This window comes from Sceloporus occidentalis, unplaced genomic scaffold (assembly GCF_023333645.1).
Source record: "Sceloporus occidentalis isolate IW3139 unplaced genomic scaffold, rSceOcc1.0.p SCAF_10, whole genome shotgun sequence".
Taxonomy (NCBI): Eukaryota; Metazoa; Chordata; class Lepidosauria; order Squamata; family Phrynosomatidae; genus Sceloporus; species Sceloporus occidentalis.
Window position 1 is genome coordinate 12,439,740 of NW_028316990.1, and position 21,398 is coordinate 12,461,137.

The window sequence follows — 21,398 nt, forward strand, 5'->3', positions numbered from 1 at the left end:
AGAGGCATACGATGACCTGAGTCCTAATTGCTTCTGAATAGAAAAGGAATCATATCTCCTTTCCATTGGAAACAAGCACACCAGAATTTTCACTAAAACTACAACAATAATAATGACCATAGGGTTCACACTTTCTTATGTCACTTTCAGTAGGAATAATAAATAGAAAACTGAAAGGAATTGCACACTGACTCCACAAAAGATTGAGAAGGAAAGTGCCTGAGATACTACTTGGGGAATCTGCTTATCACCTTAAACTGTTTTGAATCTGCTCATTCATGCAATTAGGTTTATCACTTTGCCTTTTGGGATTTGGTGAATAACAGGGTCCTGTGATAAACAAAGTTCCCTGTTGTATAAATGCAGAAAGCCGGTCCCTGAGCCATGTGGCAATTGGTGATGTGGAGTAGGGGGTGCCTTGTTGGCCTCCTTGTGAGGAGAACAGAAGGCTTTGCATTTAGCCCATGGGGCCAAGCGATGTCACATGCAGGCGGCAAGGGAGGAAGTTATTTAAGTTCCCCCCTCACATGCCATATCAGGGGAAAGTATGTCAGTCTTCTTGGAGGATTTGCAAAATGGGGTGAGCACTATTTTGACAGGACTGGTGGAGGGAAGGCAGGTAGTGGGGAGATAAGATGTCAGACTGGCTCACACCTTGGCATCCACTTGTAATGGAAGGTTGGGCTCTGGAACTGTCTCCATGGAACACAGGAGCAGGGGTCTTGTGAAAAAGTCTGTCATTGGGGTGAATCTAAGTGCTTATTTTCTCTGAAAAAGTCATGGAGGTTTGGGAGGGAGCCCTCCAGAAACGCTTCTGAACAGTTCCTAAAAATCGCCTCCTCTGGGATGGAATGGGAACCGAATGGGAACTCCTGGTGGCAGTGGCGGCGGCATTCCAGTGTGCACTAAAATGCGTCCCTTACCCCCTTCTGTTCCCATCCTGCTCCCTTTCGTTCCACCCACATCAAGTCCCCAGGGGCAATGCAATAAGCTTAATAGGTTGGTATCTGGGCCTCAGTTAAACCTGCACCAGGTTGTTCCCCCCTTTGTTTGCTCAGCCCCAGGCCTCAAACATTTAAATAGGTTTTAGATCAATAAAATGGCCCCCAATACTATATGTGGTCTCATTATTTCATGGTTATTATTATTATTATTTATATAGCGCTGTAGATTTGCACAGTGCTGTACATAAAACAATAAATATAAAAGAGCAAACCTGCCTATGGCGTACAATCTAAGAAATAGTAGAATAATACATATAAAATACATAGCAATACAGGAAATGATTCAATAAAACAGGCAACAAAAGAACATCAAATAGCAAGTGACAATTTGGTTGGACAACAATGGTGTACCAAGTCAAACCATTGCGCCCTCTAGCTGATTATTGCCTATGGTGAATAACAGGAGCTTTTGAGGAGTTCCTAGATGAAGAGAGAACCCAGGACCATTAGTATGTCTAGGATACTCTCTACAGCTCTCTTCAGTCATGGGTCCCATTCATTACAGAATTATAGCACAATTATTCCATTTTCAGTACCGTGGTTCAGTCCTGTGGAATCCTATAATTGGGAGTTAGGGGGAGTCTTTTTAGAAGTTTCACCCTCATCAAACAATAAAACCTCAAGATTCCATTGGATGGGACTTTGGCAGTTAAAGTGGAATTAGGCTACTATAATTCTATACTGTGAATGAGCCCAATGTGCTAAGTCAGGGTTTTGTATGACTTCTTATGACTCTGAAGATTATTACAGTTTTGAAATGTTTCACTTTTTATGTCCCTTTCAGTTAGCCAACATCACACTTTTATTATTAAATGTTAGTGAGTTTGAAATACATTTAGTCATAATAAATAACTGTGTGAAAATAGGCGGCTTTGGTCTCAATGGTGGAGAAAACTAGGTTCCCCTTTCAGTTCTTTTCTCACACCAAAATCCAGGAATCATCTTCCCTTGGCCATTTGTACCATTACTTACAGATTTTTGCCTGGGAAGTGGTGATGCATTAAACAATTTGTGGAGAATCCTTGGAGTACACAGAGTATTAAAATATCAGATTGAGAGAATATCGTAGTCACAGAATCTGTTGCATGTGCTGTCCTACAGACAATGTGCTAATTGTCTGGGTTCGAGGGAGTCAGTTAACTGAATCTCTGTCCTGTTTTGTCATTGATTTTTTTTCAATGTGGAATGAAACAGGAAAAATAGGACATGTAATTTAGCTGTATTGACAGCCCCTTGCCTGAAAAATATGACCGGCTGTCATTTGTGTGCAGCCACAAGTGTAATTTTTAAAATTAACAGAAACATTGGGCGCCATCCATTATTAGCTGACCACTTTTAAGTCTCTTTGATTTCACTGGGAGAGATTTGCACAGGTTCTTACTCTTTAAAAAACCAATACTTCGTAATCAATTAACTAGGGACTTCGAAGAGTGTAATACCTTCGGCATTATGCCTCTTACTATAAACCGAAATAGTTAACAACAATACTTACGTTATTACTATCTTCCTTGCTCTTACAACTTTTTAAGTGGCTTTCATTTTGCTTTGTATATATCTGCATATTGATTAACCATGAACCAGATTCAAAAAAGCAAAGATACATTTTCCTTTTTTTAAAAAAAGAAAAGAATAGAAAAGTTTTTTTTAAGGATGAGAAAGTACTTAATAGGAATGAAGCAAAGGAAGAAATCAAACCAGCTGCTGACACAGCTGTTTCTTTTCTTGTCTAATTCAGTTCAGTATAAAGGTACCATATGCTGCTTAAAACGACGATGGGGAAGATGAAATAATTTAAGAGAATAACAAGAAAATACATGAATTGTCAGCATTCTGTCAGATTTAAAGAATGAAACAGACAGGTGTAGTATTGACATGTTTAGCTTTGTGTTGCGTTAGCAGTTTGAGTGAGAACAACTCCTTGACATGTGCTGAAGTGATGTGAGAATGTTCTCTGTATTTCAGACATCGGAGATGAAGCGGGGAGATCTGCCGGAGTCCAGCAGCCAGCTTTACTGAGAGACAGGAGCCTTGGGTCGGCTATGAAAGACTGCCCCTACTGTGGGAAAACTTTCAGGACATCACACCACTTAAAGGTTCACTTGAGGATACACACAGGTGAAGCCTCCTTTGTTTTCTGGGAAAGAAAGCAATTCACAGAGCATCTTAGCTAAGAAACCCAGATGTAAACCAGGATATCATCACCACTTCACAGGTTATCTGTGATGTATTTTACAAGTAGCCTTTGGCAAGGCATTGTTTTATCTTTCCTCCACCAACCTTGTACTTGTACGGCAATTACGACTTACCTTTCAGGGGAGTAGCTAGAATCATTGAGCTGATTCGTAAAGATGGGACTCTAAAAGAGAGCAGAGCCAAATATTCCTGTGATTTTCATGCTCAGAAAGGGAGTGATCCTTTGTTACATTTTTAGACTAACAGATTTATTTATATCCTGCCCAATCACATGGAATCTGGGCAGGTTACAACAATAGAGGAGTACAATATAATACAACACAATTCAAACAATATCAAAAGAATACATTAAAAATAAATAAAGGTCATAATTAATCCCTCCCCTCCCCAGCACAACTCCACTCAACTAATATTAAATAAATTAAATCAAAATACAAATGTATCATAATACCAAAATAAATACATCATAAAATAATATTTTGCTTCAAGTGTTTTTCTGCATTGTGTTCAAACTACTTTTTAAAAATGTTCCAGCAAATTGTGCCATCATGAGCTATAGATCAGAACTCCAAGAAACTCCAGAGTTGTGTTCCATGGAGTAGCTCAGAGACTTAAAGGTTTCCCAGAGTCTTAAATACCTCTTTTTGCACACTTTAGGAAAATTGGATGAAATTTCGGAAACAGGTGGGAAAAATGAAACTAAAACAACTGTTAGCATGGGTCTTAAAGTGCTACAGAAATGGTAATTATTAATTATAATAAAAGACAATCATATAGAGTCTGATTCATGCCTTATTAACAAGCACATAAACAATATTAGTTTAATTCTTATAGTGGGAGAGCATGTTGGATTGAGAAGTCTGAATCAAAGCTAGATTCATCTGAAGCAGAATTGAATAAATGTCCGAACATTCCTGAGATATAACAGATTGTATATCTGCAAAAATTGGTGCGTTTCTCCTCAATTCTCCAAATAAAGAAAATATCAGATTGGGGAAGGAGGGAGAAGAGGGAATATAATTTTGTATCTGGCAGCTCTAACTTCTAATCCCACTAATCGGTTTTACTAGGATGTTTAGTACCAGCGCTTTAGGAGACTGTTAGCAAGATTTTTAGCAGGAACAAATCATAAATATTTCTTCCCCAAGTAAATCTATACTTAATTGAACTTAATTGAATTCAAACAAACACATTTCATTTGATGTCTTCCCTGAGTTGCGTATTTTAGTATTTATTCGCCATAACAGTGTTTCTGAAAACTATCAGAATTTTCCTGGGAAGAAAGCTTGACATTAAAAGAAAGATGATGAATGCATGGCAGTGTCATAAAGCTTTTACAAAACACTTGAAAATAATATTAAAATAGATAGATATCTATTTCCATTAACTAAATAACAAAGTATGAGAAAATAATAAAGAAAATATTTTGAAATGGAACACAAGGATATGGTGAATATAATACCAGAAATCAGAAGGCTATAATTTTTTAAAGAAAAAACAACTCCTTATACATTCAGTTATAATGCCAGAACCATCAGCAATTTTAAAAAGATATATTAGTTTTCTCAGTTTGTAATTTTCAAGTTAGCAGATCCTCAATTTCTTGCAATACACTTTTTCTTCATTAAAAGTCTGGATCATATATCATTGAGTGATTAAAACCAACATTTGTTTTATTTCTACAATAGTCATGTCAGTATTTTGGGTATTCCCAGCACCTGTTTGTTAGAAAGGTACTTATCAGTCCTGCAAAAGTCAGTTTCCTGTGAACACCTGGCATTTTCAGGTCCATGCCTTAAATGACTTTTTCCTAGAGTCAAACCCATAGTTAAGGCTAAAGTAATCCATGGTGGTCAGCATGAAAACCAGTGGTTATTTATAAACCTTACAGAAGAACATCCCTAAGGATTGAAATAGCAGTCCATGATTTCTGTTTGCATAACTGTAAACAAGCAGTGTTTTTATTCTTTTGTACTGTGCTGGCCAAATGGCTGTAATAAAGTTATTATATTATTATTCTTTTGTAGGGTATTGTCAAAAAAAGTCTTTTAGTGCCACGGACTTCAATGTTTTCAAGCACTGGGCCCATGCTCACGCTCTAAGGAAAAACCAACCACTACTAGAGAGTTAGCTCTCCATGTCTATGCATTTTTTTAATCCATGGATTCAACCACCCATGGCTTGAGAATATTTTTAAAAAGTCTAAATTCCAAAATGCAAATCTTGATTTTGCCATTTTATATAAGGGACACACCATTTTACTTTGCCATTCTGTTTAGTGGGAGTTGAGCATCTACAGATTTTGGTATCCATGGAGGGTCCTGGACCCAAACAGATACCCAGAGTCCACTTTAAAATCCCAAATGTTTACTATATCTGCCTAACTAGATATATCCCTCTTGCCGTCTTTCTCTGCCATTTTCCCACTCCATTGTTATTTGCCTGGTTTGTCATCTCCCCACATCATCTTTCTTTTGTCTTCACCTTTATTCTTTTCTCTCTTGACTCAGGGGTGCATCTACATTGTAGAAAGAATGCAGTTTGACACCACTTTGCTCTGGTTCCATCCTAAAGAATCTTGGGATTTGCAGTTTTCTGAAGTGTGACCACTCTTTGGCAGAGAAGACCCTAAAAAACTACAAATTCCAGGGTTTCATAGGCTGGAGCTACAGTCCTTAAAGTGGTGTCAGTTTTCATTATTTCTACAGTGTAGATGCACCCTGATGGTTGCAAAGCTGGAGTTCAAATTATAATTCACAAGTTAAGGACCAAGGTTCTAGGTGAAGAACCATCCCATATCATTGTTCTCAATCAGAAGTGACGATCTACTATAAAAAGTTAGCTAGGGAGCTCAAGTGAGACTATATACTATATTCTCTAATTTGAAGCTGCATTGAGTAAATCAATTATCCTTCCCAAGAGAGCTTGTCTTTAACTATTTTCAGGAAGATTTGGAGACAGGATAGGTGTAAAAATAATTGAGGGGAAATAGCATAGGACTCCAAGAAGAGAGACTTTTTGTCCTTGATATTTTTTTTTAATGTACATCGCAAAGTTGAGTTAAATGGGCCTTTTTCTTTGTTTGTCTACATGTCTCCAGATAACCCTATCCTTAACATTGCACCACTTGCCTTTTCTCAACTTAATGACATCCCAAACTTTTTGTTGAAAATAATTGATTGAATTTAAATTTCCTTAAAAGTTTAAGAGGTAATGTTACAGTATAAATTTCCTACCAAACACTAAGTAGGGAAATATCCATTAGTGAAATTAACTACAGTTTCTAGGTAGCTAACAATGTGGCGTATACAGTAGGGCATGGCTAATGAACACTGCAGTGGGTGATATTTCATTATACAAATTAATGCTCACATTTTAATGGGAAAGTCACATAATGAATCTCAGCTTCACTGACAGCAATTAGAGACACAGATTGTCCCCTTCTGGACAAGACACTGTTTAGCAATAAGCAGCTGTGTAAAAAGTCTTCAGGTTTGCAACATATATATGCTTTGGGGGAATTGGTGTACAGTTTATATTAATGTACTGAAGCTTCAGAGCTAAGGAGCATCCATATTTATTTCCCCCAGTATTAACTATGTAAAGACGTGGAGAAAGACTAAATAAATATCTGAGATAGGATTTAAATTCAATTATATAGCTTTGCAAAAATTAAAAAAAAATATTCTGTCTGTTGTGCATAGAACAGAAGGTATTAGAAAGCCAGAATACAAGAGTATGGGATAATCATATACCTTTTCTTTGTCTTTGGCTTGCATCTTTCTCGGGCACAATAGCAAGGGAGTAAAAGAGATTCAAAATGCAACTGGTATTTCTGACAAACAGATGAACTATGTGGAGAGCATGTGCATGATCCAAAAATAATCCCACAGAACCTTTGATATTCCATTTGGTTTCAAAAGTGTGAAGTGAGTGATTAGAATGATAAAAGAAAGTACTGAGTAGGAAGAGGCATAATAATGAACTAATTAAACTGTACTGCAGCTCCTTCTAAAATATCCACACTGCCATTGATAAAATAGGTTATCAATAACTCCTCCATTGATTAAATCACTCTTTTAAAAACTGTCTGGGATTTTCTGAAACTTTGTTCAGAAAGACACTTATATAGTTTATTCCATTATGTTTTTATAGACAAAGAATTCTAGATTTTACTGCTTAGTGTCATTTCTCAAGGAAATATCTTTCCCAGCCACTTTGAATGATGAAGAGCAAGATTCAGCTCCCCACATCTCTATGCAGGAGTGGGGAAGAACACCGTTTAAAACCCAGGAGAATGGGTTTAAGGCAGCTCAGAAATAAAGCCATTTTAAAACTTTACAACAACAATAATAATAATAATAATAATAATCAACCTAAATTCAATCCACTAAAAACATTCCAGAGAATGGGAGCAGCCACTGAGAAGGCTCTGAATGAATCTTCACAATTATCCATTTCTGGGTCAAAACACGAAGTTCTCTGACAGGTGGAAGCCCCCATTTCACTTTCCCTATTTCACTTTCACATATCAGAAAATGCACTTCTCCTCCACTGGATCAATATGCATGGGGAATCTCACATCTAATTTCCTAATACTGTATGTGGAAGAAGTACATTCAAAGAAAAAGGAGGACTTGGTAGTGAAAATATTATGACTTTGATAAAATGAATGTGATGTCTGCAAGCTTCACTTCTGTAGTGTTTATCAACTTTTCGTCTAGAGCCTGGAAAGGTTACTTTTTTTGGACTACATCTTTCAAAATCTCCTGTGCTTGCTGAAGGTTTCTCTGAGTTATAGTACAGAAAAGTAACTTTTACAGCCTCTGCTTTGTGTAGACCTATCCACTACACAGGGCTTGTGTTGATTTGATGAAATGTGGACATACTCAAAGACAACCTCTGGCCTTTGGGTTTTACAGTATGAGCAATTTGTAGAAACCGAAGGATACAGTGGGTTTGAAAAGTGTTTCATTTTGGCTGGATCATGTCCAATAGGTTTTAAAGACTGTGTTGTACCTTAGGCGTGAGAATTCTTAGCAAGGAATCCTTCAGTTGGCAGCTGGTGACTCCCGTGTCAGTGGAACAATGAATCCAGCATGGAATTCAGTCGTTTTAAATGATGCTTTCATGGTGTGGAATCTGTTTTGGAGATAGAGTTCATCATTTTGTATGGCTTCATAAACTTTAGATTAGAACTCATAGTGGATTCAGCATCTGATAGAATCAATGTCAGTGGGTTGCCTTGGGCCCTTTATCTGGAGACCAGCAAGATATAAACTAAATATATAGACAGATCAATCAGAACCATCAGCTGTTGCTGTGTAGTCTGTTAACCTAGTAATACAACCTGAAGATTATTGATTCTATTTCATTTGGTTGTGTCATGTTTGTCACTGGAGATTAGTTTTTATTCCCATGCTAGACACTGGAAATATTACACAGGGACAGATTCTATGGCATAGCTCCATCCCTGGGCACTACTGATCCCGTATACGACCTGGGCTTCTCCCGGACCTTTTAAAGAATGGGATTTTCTTTAAATTTTGTTCTTTAAAAGGTCCGAGAGAAGCCCAAGTCGGGTATGGGATGAGTACTGCCCAGGGACGGAGCTGTACTATGGAATCCATCCTTCTGCTTTTACATCCTGCTCATAGCACAGGAATAAAAGCCAGTGCAGTAATCTCCCCTGGGAACAGATTTCTCAAATGTTTTCCCTTTCATATGCTGTCTCATGATGTAAAGAAATGATTGAAAAAAACCTTTCGGCACATTTATTTATTTAATTAATTTTTATCCTTCCTTTTCCCCAGCATGGGATTCAAAACAGTTTAGAACCATTTAAAATAAAATATGAGTTAAAAAGTAATACTACAAAAGATAAAGGAGAATTAGCCAGAGTTTGGTTTAAAACCTATGAGGTAAAAACATAAGTTTAAAATAGTTTTAAAAGCACACACACAATACACACACACCCATTAAAAGTGGTATCTGCTGCATCAAATTCAAAACTAAATGTCTGTCTAAATAAAAAGGTCTTTGCTTGCTGGTGGAAAAACAGCAGGGAAGGGACCAACCAGATCTCCCAAATGAGTAACTGAGCAATGGAAACTCAGTGCTTTTGTTAGTTATCTCCTGTAGGTTAGGTCTAGTGTAAGATAGAATATGTGGAATATATGGCCAAGGTAGGAGTGTACAGGAGAATCCATCTATTTTTGGCTTGTTTCACTTTCAATGAAGATTAATTTATTATGTTCATTCATAAATCTGTTCCTTCCCACTTCTGAATTAATCTGAATTTTTCAAGTGAGGAGGTTGATACTCAAGAAAACGTTTACGCATTGATAAAATTTTACTGTAAAATACATACTTGTGTATACATGTTGTATGTGTGCACAAAATACACATTGTAAACATGATGAATGAAAAAGGTGACATTTTATGTGGATCACAGAATGGGCTTTTCTTTTTCACTTGGAACAAAAACTTGATCTGAATGAAACCGAATAACTTCAAGTTTCTCAAAAGTGTCTCTGAAACACAGATTCAGAACAAACACCCTGGAACTGTTTCTAAGTTGTTGTGTGCCTTCAAGGCATTTCCAACTTATGGTGACAGTGAGGCAAAGCTATCCCAGTTGTTTGTTTATTTTTTGGCAAGATCTATCCAATGTCATGACAAAATCCTGCACATCCTGCACCAGAACCAGGGCATAACAAGGTGAAAATGGGGTTAAAATCCTTACCTGTTGCTCCAGATCTTCTGGGAAGGTCCAGACCTTCTGTTCCTGTGCCACAACAGCTGTCTGCACAGCTGTCCTGCCAGGTCCCCTGGCATGTCTGCCACCATGGCAGGTTGCTCCTTCTGAGTTTAGAATAAGGTGCCCAGCCTACAATCATCACTGGGCACCTTCCACCAGAGGCCATCCCACTGCAGGGACAGTAGACAGACAGTGATATAAAGGCTGAACAAAGCTTGCCCCAACCTAAACTGAAAATACTGAAGATTGTAATGTTATTTAGCAAACATGGGGTCCCTAGCCCCAAATCATTTTCCTGCCAATTCACTTGACTAACAGGTTGGGATTCTGTGAAAGCAAGCACAATAGATAACAAATTTAATAATCTAGATGCTAATTTTAGGGAGATTGTTAGAGCAATCATTACCTGAGAAAGGACTTTCTAAACATTTAAGATACAAATATTCTATTGAAAGGCAGAACTGATACCCTTGATTTTCAGCAAGTAACTGATGCCAGGCAGACTAATGCAGTATATAATGTCATTTACATGCAGTCTTACTAGAGCTGCAAAAAGATAAATGAAAAATAAATACAATGTTTTATGTTTTAAAAAAAATGATTCCCCACCCAAAAAAAGGGAATTTAGGGAAGTAGTGATTGCTTTTCTCTTGCTCAGAGGTGAAAAACCTCATGGAAGTCAACAGGTTTTTTTTTATGGGTGTTTTCTTGTCAAGGACGAATTTAAAAATCATCTTCACTCCCTGCTCAGCGGCACTTGTTTTATGTCCCACATATGCAGAGAGTGAAAATCTCACGATTACTTTATTTTTTAGTAACTTCGGAAGTCTTGAAAATGTTAAACCCATTTTTAAAAAATTATTTAGGATGTATAGCCTTTCAACTAGAATGTTTTCTCGCACAAACAATACGGCTCTTGGTTTTTGTATGGAGGCAGGGAAGAGAGGTAAAAAAACAATGAAATATTTGCAGGGCTTAGTTCACAGATGGCTTGCCTTGGTGTTTAGATCATTGCAGAGGAAGAAAACAGTGGAGAGAGAGAGAGAAAAATACTTCCTTGTTGTTTAGGTTGCTTAGAGAAATAATTGCTGTTATTGACAGAGCACTATTAAAAGAAGCTTCCAGGACTGTCAGACTCCTGTCTGTTTCAATGACTATTCCAGCATTCAGGTTTGCAAGGGAACCCTTCATTGCTAACAAGTGCTCAGTATACATTTAAATTCACATTTATCTAGACATATTTTCCCTTCCGGATGTATATGTGTGAATTTCTGTAAATATTTCACATCTGTGCCGTGCCACCCAGACTTCGACTAAATCAGAAAGAGCCATACAAGTTTAGCACCGAATTAGAAATTTATATTTAATTCATGAAGATCATCTTATATGTTTTAGAACACTGTTTAAGCCAATTCTTACTCTGTTGAAAAGTGCTTATTAGAGGTAAATTACACATTTTACTACTGGAGCATTAGAGGTACCATTAGTGCAAATTTAGAGCACTGCAAAATCCAGTAGATAATGTTAATTTCAAACACAGAAACTACATATATTTTGCACTTCTTTAATGCTCATTTTCCCTTTAATTTTTATTGACTACTTTTTATCTTAACTATATGTCCTTAACGCGATGCAATTGTAATACACTGTAATGATATTAATATTTTATAGAAACTGTATTTATAGTTCTTTATTTGGAAACAATACAGCAGGTCTGCAGATCTTTGAATCCTTCTGGAATGGTGCCCTCCAAATAATGATAAATTACTTGTGCAGAATGCCATTTGCTAATTATATCCATGATTTACTGCAGAGCAAGACTTAAATCATTCATTTCAGTCTTGCGTAACAGTGCCATAAAAATTTTAGGTTTAAAAATGGTTTCCATGTGTATAATTTAAACAATTTTTTAGTGCTATTGTATACAGAAAAACATTGTAGTCATCCATTTGTTACATACTTTGTCTCCCCCTTCCCCCCTTGCCCCCCGCTTGTACTTTTAATGATCACTGTGGTGGAATAGTTTTGCTTCATTTTCATAATCATAGCTTTTAATTCTACAGCAGTTTTAGCATATTAGGCTAAGGGAAAGATAGCTAACTGTGTGTTTATGGTGTGACAGTCTTGAGTTGGCAGTAGAAAGCCATTTTTTAAAAAAAATCTTAAAACTATTAATTATATTTTAAGGGGAGAATAGTGTTAGAAAGAAATTAATAGTTGTTTGGAACCATTTTTAATTTAGAAGGACAGGTCTTTTCCCCCCCTCCAGTATATTTAATTTTACACTTATTTTCATTTTGGTAATTGCAGGTGAAAAACCTTACAAGTGTCCCCACTGTGATTATGCTGGTACTCAATCTGCATCACTGAAATATCATTTGGAACGACACCACCGGGAACGGCAGAATGGAGCTGGTCCACTCTCTGGGCAGTCTCAAAATCAAGACCACAAAGAAGAAACATCGAACAAAGGATCAATGTTCATTAGACCTGAGGTACTGAGAGGGGCTTTCAAAGGTCTTCCTGGTATAGATTTCCGGAGTGGCATGGGATCGCAACAGTGGTCACCAGGAATGCTTCCCTCCGGAGAACATCCAGGCCATTCAGTTGGCATGTCTTCAGAGGTTTCTTCTGACAACATAAAAGGTTCTGATATATCTTCCAAAGGGACACGCTTTTCTGAACTGGGCCGAGCTTATCATAGCATGGTTGGAAATGGAGTGAATTTTCAAGGGTCACTGCAAGCTTTTATGGACAATTTTGTCCTCAGTTCCTTGAAGAAAGAAAAAGAAATGAAGGATAAAGTTCTGTCTGATTGCCTTCCCACAAAAACTTTAGGTTCAGATAGTGGTGAGGAAAAAGTCTCCGGGAAAACAAGAAAAACAGAAAAATCACAATATGAACCTCTTGACCTTTCTGTGAGGCCAGATGCAACTAGTCTTCCAGGTTCATCAGTTACAGTCCAAGACAATATTGCTTGGCACGGCTGCTTGTTTTGTTCCTTCACAACATCGTCAATGGAGTTGATGGCTCTCCATCTCCAAGCCAATCATTTAGGCAAAGCCAAACGTAAAGATGGTGTTTTAGGTCCAATTCGAAATGGTAAAGACCAACCTAGAGAAGCTGTTGCTTCAGTAAATAAAGCCAACTTGCTTCCAACTTCTATACAATCCAACAAAGATCCATTGATTTCCAGTCTAATTGGTCAAATGGACTCAGCTTCTGAAAGAATGAACCAAGGATCCAAGGAGTCACTAGGAGAACAAAAGAATACCACTTGGCCTGCTCACATGGATTCTACTTTTTATAATTTTGCAGCAGACTTCTATAAGCAATTTGGTGTCTACTCTGGAGTTGTAGGAGCACATAATTCTTGCACCACCGGTGAAACTGAGATAAAAACACCATCTGAAGATGATTCTACCATGTTACTTTCTGACTCTGTAAATAAAAGTGCTACTGATGACCTGTCAGATATAGCTTCATCTGAAGATATGGAGTCCTCCAAGGAAGAGACCATTGATGATGAAGACATTGAAACAGAATCTGATCTTCTGAACAAACCATTGTCCAGTCTGAACAAAGACGACGCTGACAGAGGGGACAGCATACAAGGTTCTGTTGCCTCAAAAACATCACAAGGACTAATATCCCCATTGCCACCTACTGAAAAGCAGTGGCACAGTCAGAATCTGCTTCCCGCTCATGAAGCTGCACAAAGTGCAATGAAACCTGAACAAGCTCAAAGTGCACAGGTCCTGGAGAAGCAAGTAAACATGTTGTCGGTCCTAAGAGCCTACAGCTCTGATGGCTTAGCAGCCTTTAATGGACTTGCAAGTAGCACAGGAAGTAGTGGATGTATCAAGAGACCTGACTTGTGTGGTAAGTTTTAGAATCCTTCTTTCAGATCATTTCCAGAAAAAAAAAATACTGAATATGCCTAAAATGTCTTCGTTAGTAAATTTGGCTTTCAAAAATGTTCAAAAAACATGGGGCAAAATTCTAATTTGTTACAAAGCATGGACCTCTGTTGAAATAAATGGTGCTTCATATCATTCTCTGTGGCCTTTATATGTGGTCCAGCCCATTAAAATACATTAGATACTTTTAAATTAGATGAACAGTTATATAATGTGTTATATTTATGATACATGATCAGGACATCTACTGTTTCATTTTTAACAATCGGATTTCATTTTATTTTTAAACTGATGTGGTAACTTGCAAACTTTTCAGCATTTGAAATGAGGAAAAACACTGGATACTGTGCCAAGCCTTAGCCTAGCTTGCTTTTTCTAATTTCTTCCTTTGTGTTGAATAACAGTTCATTGAACATGTTCAACAGTATATACTTCAAATAAAACTCCAAGCTATCCCATGTGTGGCTATATTTTTATAGGGAAATTCAAAATTTATTAATCAGGCAGTAATCTTTCAATATTTTCAAATACTATGCAGCATAAAGTTTCAGTTTTCTTACTGTGATGTTCAGTATTAATGGTAGTTATCGATATTAATTAAAGAAACAAACAAACTAATATGCTTTCTGCAGGGAACAATTATATGGGGAGGAGGGTTATCAAATGGTAGTATGTTAATAGGTTTTTAAAGACTGCATCCACACTGCAGAAATCATACAGTCTGACACCACTTTAACAACCATAGCTCAATGCTGTAGAATTCTGGGAACTATAGTTTTTTGTGGCACTAGAACTCTCTGACTGAGAAGGCTAAACATCTCATGAAACTAGTTTCCAAAATTGCATAGCATTAAACCATGGCTGTTCAAGTGATATCAAACTAGATTATTTCTGCACTCCAGTTGCAGCCTAAGGGGTGAAACACTGTCCATTTGGAGCAGTCTTCTGACACCCCTTTCAGTGCTGGATCAGGGCTGAAGCAACTACGTACCATGGCCCCAATCCAGCAGTTTGCTGGTGCTAAAAAGAACAGCAAAATGCCACTCCTTTTAGCGCTGGCAAAAAGGCGCCCTTGCCACCATGGTGGCAGTGTTTCGGCACTCCTTTGGTGCAACACATTTAAATGCTGCACCAAAGACAATCCGTGATATCCCCCACCATGAGGTCAGGTGCACAGCATGACGCCGGCATTGGGGCGTGCAGACACCATGTCCCCACTCTCCCCCAGGCCATCTGTTCAAACCCCAAGTGATCTAAGTAAGTTTCAACATAATGTTCATATGAGTTTGTTCAGGTAGAATTTTTTCCCTGAAGTGTGATAGTTGGAAAGTCTATAGCATATCATTCTACCACTTGGCGATTCCAGAATTCATACTGTGTCAAGGGAGGAACTTTGTGTGCCATATGGTCTGTCCTATCATCTGTTCTAAGACTCACCATTATGCAAAACCCTTAAATCAGATTGCTTATAGAAGTCTGTAGAGGCTGGTTGCACAAGCAATGAAAAGCTTAGGTTTAGGGTTATGCTGTCTGGTGTGGAGGCCACAGTATCATGAGCCATGATGTAGGGCCCCACTGCAAGCATATTCAAGTTGTGAGGCATAGCGGAGTGCAGAGTTGTAGAAGCTCAAAGCCGAAATTCAGCTAATTAACCGGGAAAGGGAAAGCATACAATAAGCAGCTTAAAAAACAGCATTTAGCTGGGATAGGGAATGGGAGTGCAGTGCTATACCTCTCAACTTTGTCTTGTGTAAATCAAGGCCACCCACGCTGTGTAGCTCAAAAATATGCTGGGGTGTTTATTCAAAAAAGTATATGTGGCAATGCTGATTTACTAAATTGAAGCTTATTCCATCGAGGCAGAGGTCTATTTTGGCAGAGGTAAAAATTAAACCAAAATAAGTTTAATTGGGAGTACGTATCATAGAGATCCCCCTTCCCTGTTTTTTTTATTTTATTTTATTTTATTTTTCTACTTAGGTGAAACAGCAGGATGGTGAAGGGAGACAAATAGCACTGTAACTATTCTGCTCTGTTTCTCTGTCTCTTTCTCTACCATCATCCACTAAAATGCCAATAAGATAGTCTTCTAAATTGACACCTACTATACAGCTCAGTTTCATCTTTGGCAACTGAAGAAGGTGGAAGCTGAAACACTTTGCTTTTGATATATATATTTAAAGTTCTGTTTGTTAATATATACGACAGACAAACTCAAGAGAGACATAGAGAGACAGGGAACACTATGGAATTTCTGACAGTTTGAAAAACTCTTCTAGAACATGGCCACATAGACCGAAAAACTCACAAAAAACTCAAGTCTATCTATAAACCTACCAAGAAATGGTCTACTATTGATCTAATCAAGTGGCCAAATGGTAGACACTTGATATTCACAATGCCATGGATATCCATGGCTAGGCTGTGCATATATTTTCAACATGTAATAATATGTAAAAGTTGGCTCTGAACTAAAGAGTGTGTCATGGTGTGCTCAGTATTCATAACTATACAGTGCAAAGAATGTTTTCCAAGTTGTCAAAAAGGGGGGGAAAAGGTGGGGGGAGACGGAGAGAGATAGAGAACACTATAGAATTTCTGACAGATTGAAAAATATTGACAGCTGTTAATGTTACGAAGATGCGATTCAGCCCCATGACTATAAAAAGAGGGCCGCTCCCCAAAGTCTAAAATGTAAACTTTACCAGTTCCTAATTTTAGGGAAAGACTGTATTCAAGTTTAAATACTTTACCTTGCATTAAAATATTATATCGGCATCCTGTATTGTTGATGGTGATTACTCTTGAAAACAAATTGGTTACATGTTTATCTTTCGAGTGGTTCAACATTAATTTTCATGAATTGCTTGCTTTCATGAAAGTTTCACATGCTGTGCCTTTTAACTAAGATATGGCCCTGCACCCTACCAGGCTGGCCTCCTATGTATTCAATTATTTTTATAAGTGGAATTGTATTTCTTAGTCCTCCTTTTCCCCTCTCCTCCAAAATATTATTTTAAAAGTTTCAGTTGATACTAGTGTTATTCATTTTTGCCCAAGTTGCCAAGGTTGTAGCAGCATTACCCCTACTTTCTGAACTAATCTTCATAAACATTTTAAATCAGTTTGCTTGGCAGAGTTGCTCAGCAATTGAAAAAGAGATAATTATATATGCAAAGTAAAAAAACAAAACACGGTTACCCCCTAGCATTATTATAATTGGAAATGAAATAACTTTCCTGAGCTGTTACCAGAACATGGTTTGTCTCATGGTCTAACCTGGCCTGACCCTGAATTAAAAATATAGTCTAAGATACGATGCACTTTGTTATCTAGTGACAGCCGAATCAAGATTTTGTTCTCTTTTCCCATTACAAAAAAACAGCTCCAGTGTTTTTTCCAGCCCTCTCCAGCAGATTTTTAGGATACTTAAGGTGTTGCATTAAAGAATGGGGAAGTCACCAACTCTGGAAAAAGACATGCTATCCAGCAAAAGATTTGGGCTCTTGGTGACATCTTCAACACATTCCAGGCAGCATTGTGTTTAGTGGTTCTGTGCATTTACTGTTGAAATACATGTTTCTTCAGTGGGTGGTTGCACACAGCTGTCGTAATATATGACTGTTCAACTAGTAGTTAGAAATTATGTTAGCAGAGTATAATTCATAATGCAGGCATCCTGGGACTAGAATGAAGATGGGGTGAAAGTTAGGTTATTAGAAGAATTATAATTACTTCACTTGGTGAGTTGCATTTAGAGAGTATTTACTACTGGGTGGCTTGAAAACTAGTATCTCAATACAGCATTTACTGAAATATGCCTGATGTCCTTAGACCAGTTTTCAACAATCTGGTGCCCTCCAAACATGTTGGATTACAACATCAGCCAGCACCAGCCAACATACAAGGAGGAAGAGATCTTGCAGCAATAACATACCCATCCTTTTAGTTCCGATGCAAACATATTTTTGGCCATTGATGCAGACCTGTATTAATGCAATCCCAATTTTGTAGTATTCTGACTAATCCAGATTCAGTTGATATCAGAATTGGGCCGTGGCAAAACTTGGGACTATTTCATGGGGTACATTTCAGTATATAGAGTCTACCCATTATATGCATGTAATACAGGCATACATATCCTTTTTGTCCATTGTTTATGCTGCAGAGAGATGAGCCCCATCTTTGCAGTATACATATGGAAAATATGCATTTATGCCACATATTTCAGATTTCATGGTGAGTATATGTGGTATATTAATAGTATTCTGTTCATGATGTCATCATAAAATAGCCCAGACTTGTTTCCACCACAGGTTAAATGCACACATGGATCAGATGGTAGCCTGTTAGATGACTAGACGAGACAGTTTACCCAATGAGGGCAATTCATTAATTTAGTGTATTTCAGTTTAGTGCAGTTAACAAGTAAATGTTTCTCATCTATTATTCCAGATCTCTCACACAGTTTTGTGTTATCCCATTTTCACTCTGAATGTCAAATGTGTATGATTCACCTAATATGTATGTGATAGTGAGGCAGTTAGCAGGAATTTTCCATTAATACAGATGCCACATTCCAACCTTTCTACTTGACTCTGCCCCCTCAGCTAAACCTCTCTGTCTCATTACTCACAAAACAGTGGTCACTAGTTATGAAGCCAGACATTGACTCTACTATCTTTGGTCTCTTGTACTTAAATGTATGTTTTTAGCAACCCTGACTATTTCCATGTGCAGTCCAATCAAAAAATAATTTCCATGTTTGCCTGCACCATGTGCACAAACATGTTCTAGGATCAGTTTCACTGGTAAGAAGGATGGCTTTTGATATTATCTCTTTCATCATGTGTTTGTGCCTTAAGGTCCATTCTTATGGTACCTTCTCAAAGAGGAATTGTGCTAGAGGTTTGTATCTTCTTATTTGGTTGTCATCCCCATAACATCCTTCAGGCTATTTGTGGCACATTTATGAAACCAACTGCTGCTGGTTTCATATGGTTTGCCTACTTTATTTGTATAAAACAGTTAAAATAGACCAACATTAGTCCAGTTTCAGAGATGTGTGACCATTCTTTGTGTTCTATTATATTAGGGGCAAAATAGCAACTTCATAAGGAGCTGGTGGCTGGGACATTCCTTATACCCTACTATTGACCATCTTATTCCATACTGTTTTTCTTGTCACCAAACTGGCTGTAGGGAGCACTTCATTGATTTAATGCAATGTCTACACATACATATATGCAAAACAAAATGAGAGAAGAATTACCGTTCACTTATATGCAGTAGCCTAATCTTTTTTAGGCTTAGGAGACCACATTATTTGGGGGTTTTTTTTAAAGAATTATCCACCACAGTCATAAGAATTCAGTGGGAGTTACTGCAACTTAGCATATATTAGGGTTACCAATATTTTGACAAGCAAAAAAAGAGGACACATTTACCGACTAATTCAAACCATCACTCACAAAGGTGACACTCACTTTAAATTCCCTGTAAGCTCTGTGCAGTTGTAATAGGAACCACTGCCAGTCCATTGAGTCAGTTCAACAGATAAGACAGACCTTCCTTGCAGCCAGGCACCATTCTGGTGACCATGGTAGGGCACCTTTCTCTTCTCCACGGTCTTCCTCCCCTACAAGCCTTTCCCTTAGGTAACTCAAACAGGGCTCTGTGGCATGCGTATCTTCTTCCTTCTCATGTTTCTACTACCTGATCACCCACTTTCTCCAGTCTGGATCTTATAAGAAAATTCAGACATTTAAAAAACCTATCAAGAGAGAAATTTCAGCTGTGAAAAAAAGGACAGTACAGTAACCTAGTGCATGTAGGATTACAATCCTGACTAGCTTAATACTGAAACCTTCTACACTGAGGTGCCCCCGGTTGATATAAGCATATTAATACAAGATAAAAGAACATCATTTTAAAGTTTAAAATACCAGTCTTAAGCATGATATACTTGGCACATGCTTTATACATTGTGCTGTATGAGTATGTGCCCCACAGTGAGTAGTAAGTGGGCAGTGAAGCAACCACACTGTACACATAAATGTCCCTAATGAAACTATGGAATCAGCTTGTACTGTTTTTGTTGTGATGTGTGAATTGGCTTCAATGTTCATCCACCATTGTACCATTTTTAGTGGTTTTCCTTGGTGATTCTGTCATAGTTGTACTTTGTGATTGTAGTGTCCAGTTTTAACCTTTCTCTACCACGTCAATGTATCAGTATTAGCCAGCCTTAATTAGATGTTATGAAGTTAAATTAATGAATGTTTATAAAGCACCTTGTACATTTTCTCCAAAAAGAGAGGGTTATACTATATTACTTTGTGTCCTACATAGATACATGTTCTCTATCAGTAGGCCTATTTGAGGTCTGCAGTTAGTTTTCATCTTGTTTTAACCACTGCTGGATGATAGGGCAGAATAGAATATGAAAACAGCCCCTTCACCATTATTTCTGAAGGTGTCTGACCTTTCTCAACAGATTTGAATTTAGTATTATAATATCTAGTCTTTCACAAGATGTTCTCGGTTGATGCTGAATATGCCCGTTATAATAACATGGATATTTTTCTTGTTAGAACAATACAAGGATATATGGTCACTATGTTACTCCCTGAGAACAGTAGTTGTGTGGATAGTGCATTATATACTAGATGAAACTGCATTTAGTTGTTAAGTCAGGAGTTTTCTGTAACATTTACTACAGTTGTTGTCTATTTTCCTGATGAAGTACCATCTAAGTCTTCCATGACAGTAGTCATATCTAGGACATACAATATTCAGAATTAGATGTTGCCATTCATTTATGTCAAAAATGGTCCAGGTCTGCTGTCTCTCTTGTAGGGCTTATCTCCCTTTATTGCGGCCATACATTGGCTTATAGAAAGATCTTGATACCTATTTGGGATGGAATGAACTTTTACTATATGTTCTTCTTCGATCAATCAGCTAATATATTTCTCATGTAATAATGACAACTATTAGTAATTTAAGTAGATATTGAGCCTCAGCTGTCCTGGACAGAATCAGGCAATAAGATATTACTGTCTTTGCTTCAGTTTAAAGTATGAATTGGAATCCAGAACTATGATAAACCCTATTCAGGAGCAGAAAGCATGTGCTGCATTGGGTTGAGTGCAAATCCCATCCTTTCATCTTCAGTTTATTGTGCCCCCATATCTGGAGGTCTATAGTTTGAAGCAAAGGGCTTTCATATCTGCAGGTAGTCTTCACATGAATTAGATTTCTGATCTACTGGATTCTAGCTTGTGTGGAGCTCCTCCACAGATTGCAATGCTCTCCCTTTCCGACCCATTACTGTCTACACATAGAAGTGTGCTAAGGTGATTTTAGAAAGGAGGGGCTAAGGCACTCACCTTTTTACATGATGATGTACAACTGTTTCAAAATGCCTGAATGGGGCTATTGTCTAAGAGAGAGATACATACAAATGTTTTCTCTCAAAGTTCATGTTCACAGTTATCTTAAGATGTATCCTGTAATGAT

General features: G+C 37.6%; 1 protein-coding gene across 7 annotated transcripts in view; it reads left to right on the plus strand.

Annotated features, from left to right (window-relative positions):
- ZNF536 (zinc finger protein 536) overlaps positions 1 to 21,398 on the plus strand; it is a 479,395-nt gene that overhangs the window by 294,829 nt on the left and 163,168 nt on the right. For 6 of the 7 annotated variants that reach the window (XM_089539948.1, XM_089539953.1, XM_089539951.1 and 3 more), the window contains 2 exons: positions 2,967 to 3,119; positions 12,268 to 13,839. In XM_089539948.1, coding sequence (XP_089396074.1) covers positions 2,967 to 3,119; positions 12,268 to 13,839 — 1,725 coding nt within the window. Of the gene's footprint in view, positions 1 to 2,966; positions 3,120 to 12,267; positions 13,923 to 21,398 lie in introns of those variants that run through there. The other variant, XM_089539955.1, reaches the window with a different exon arrangement.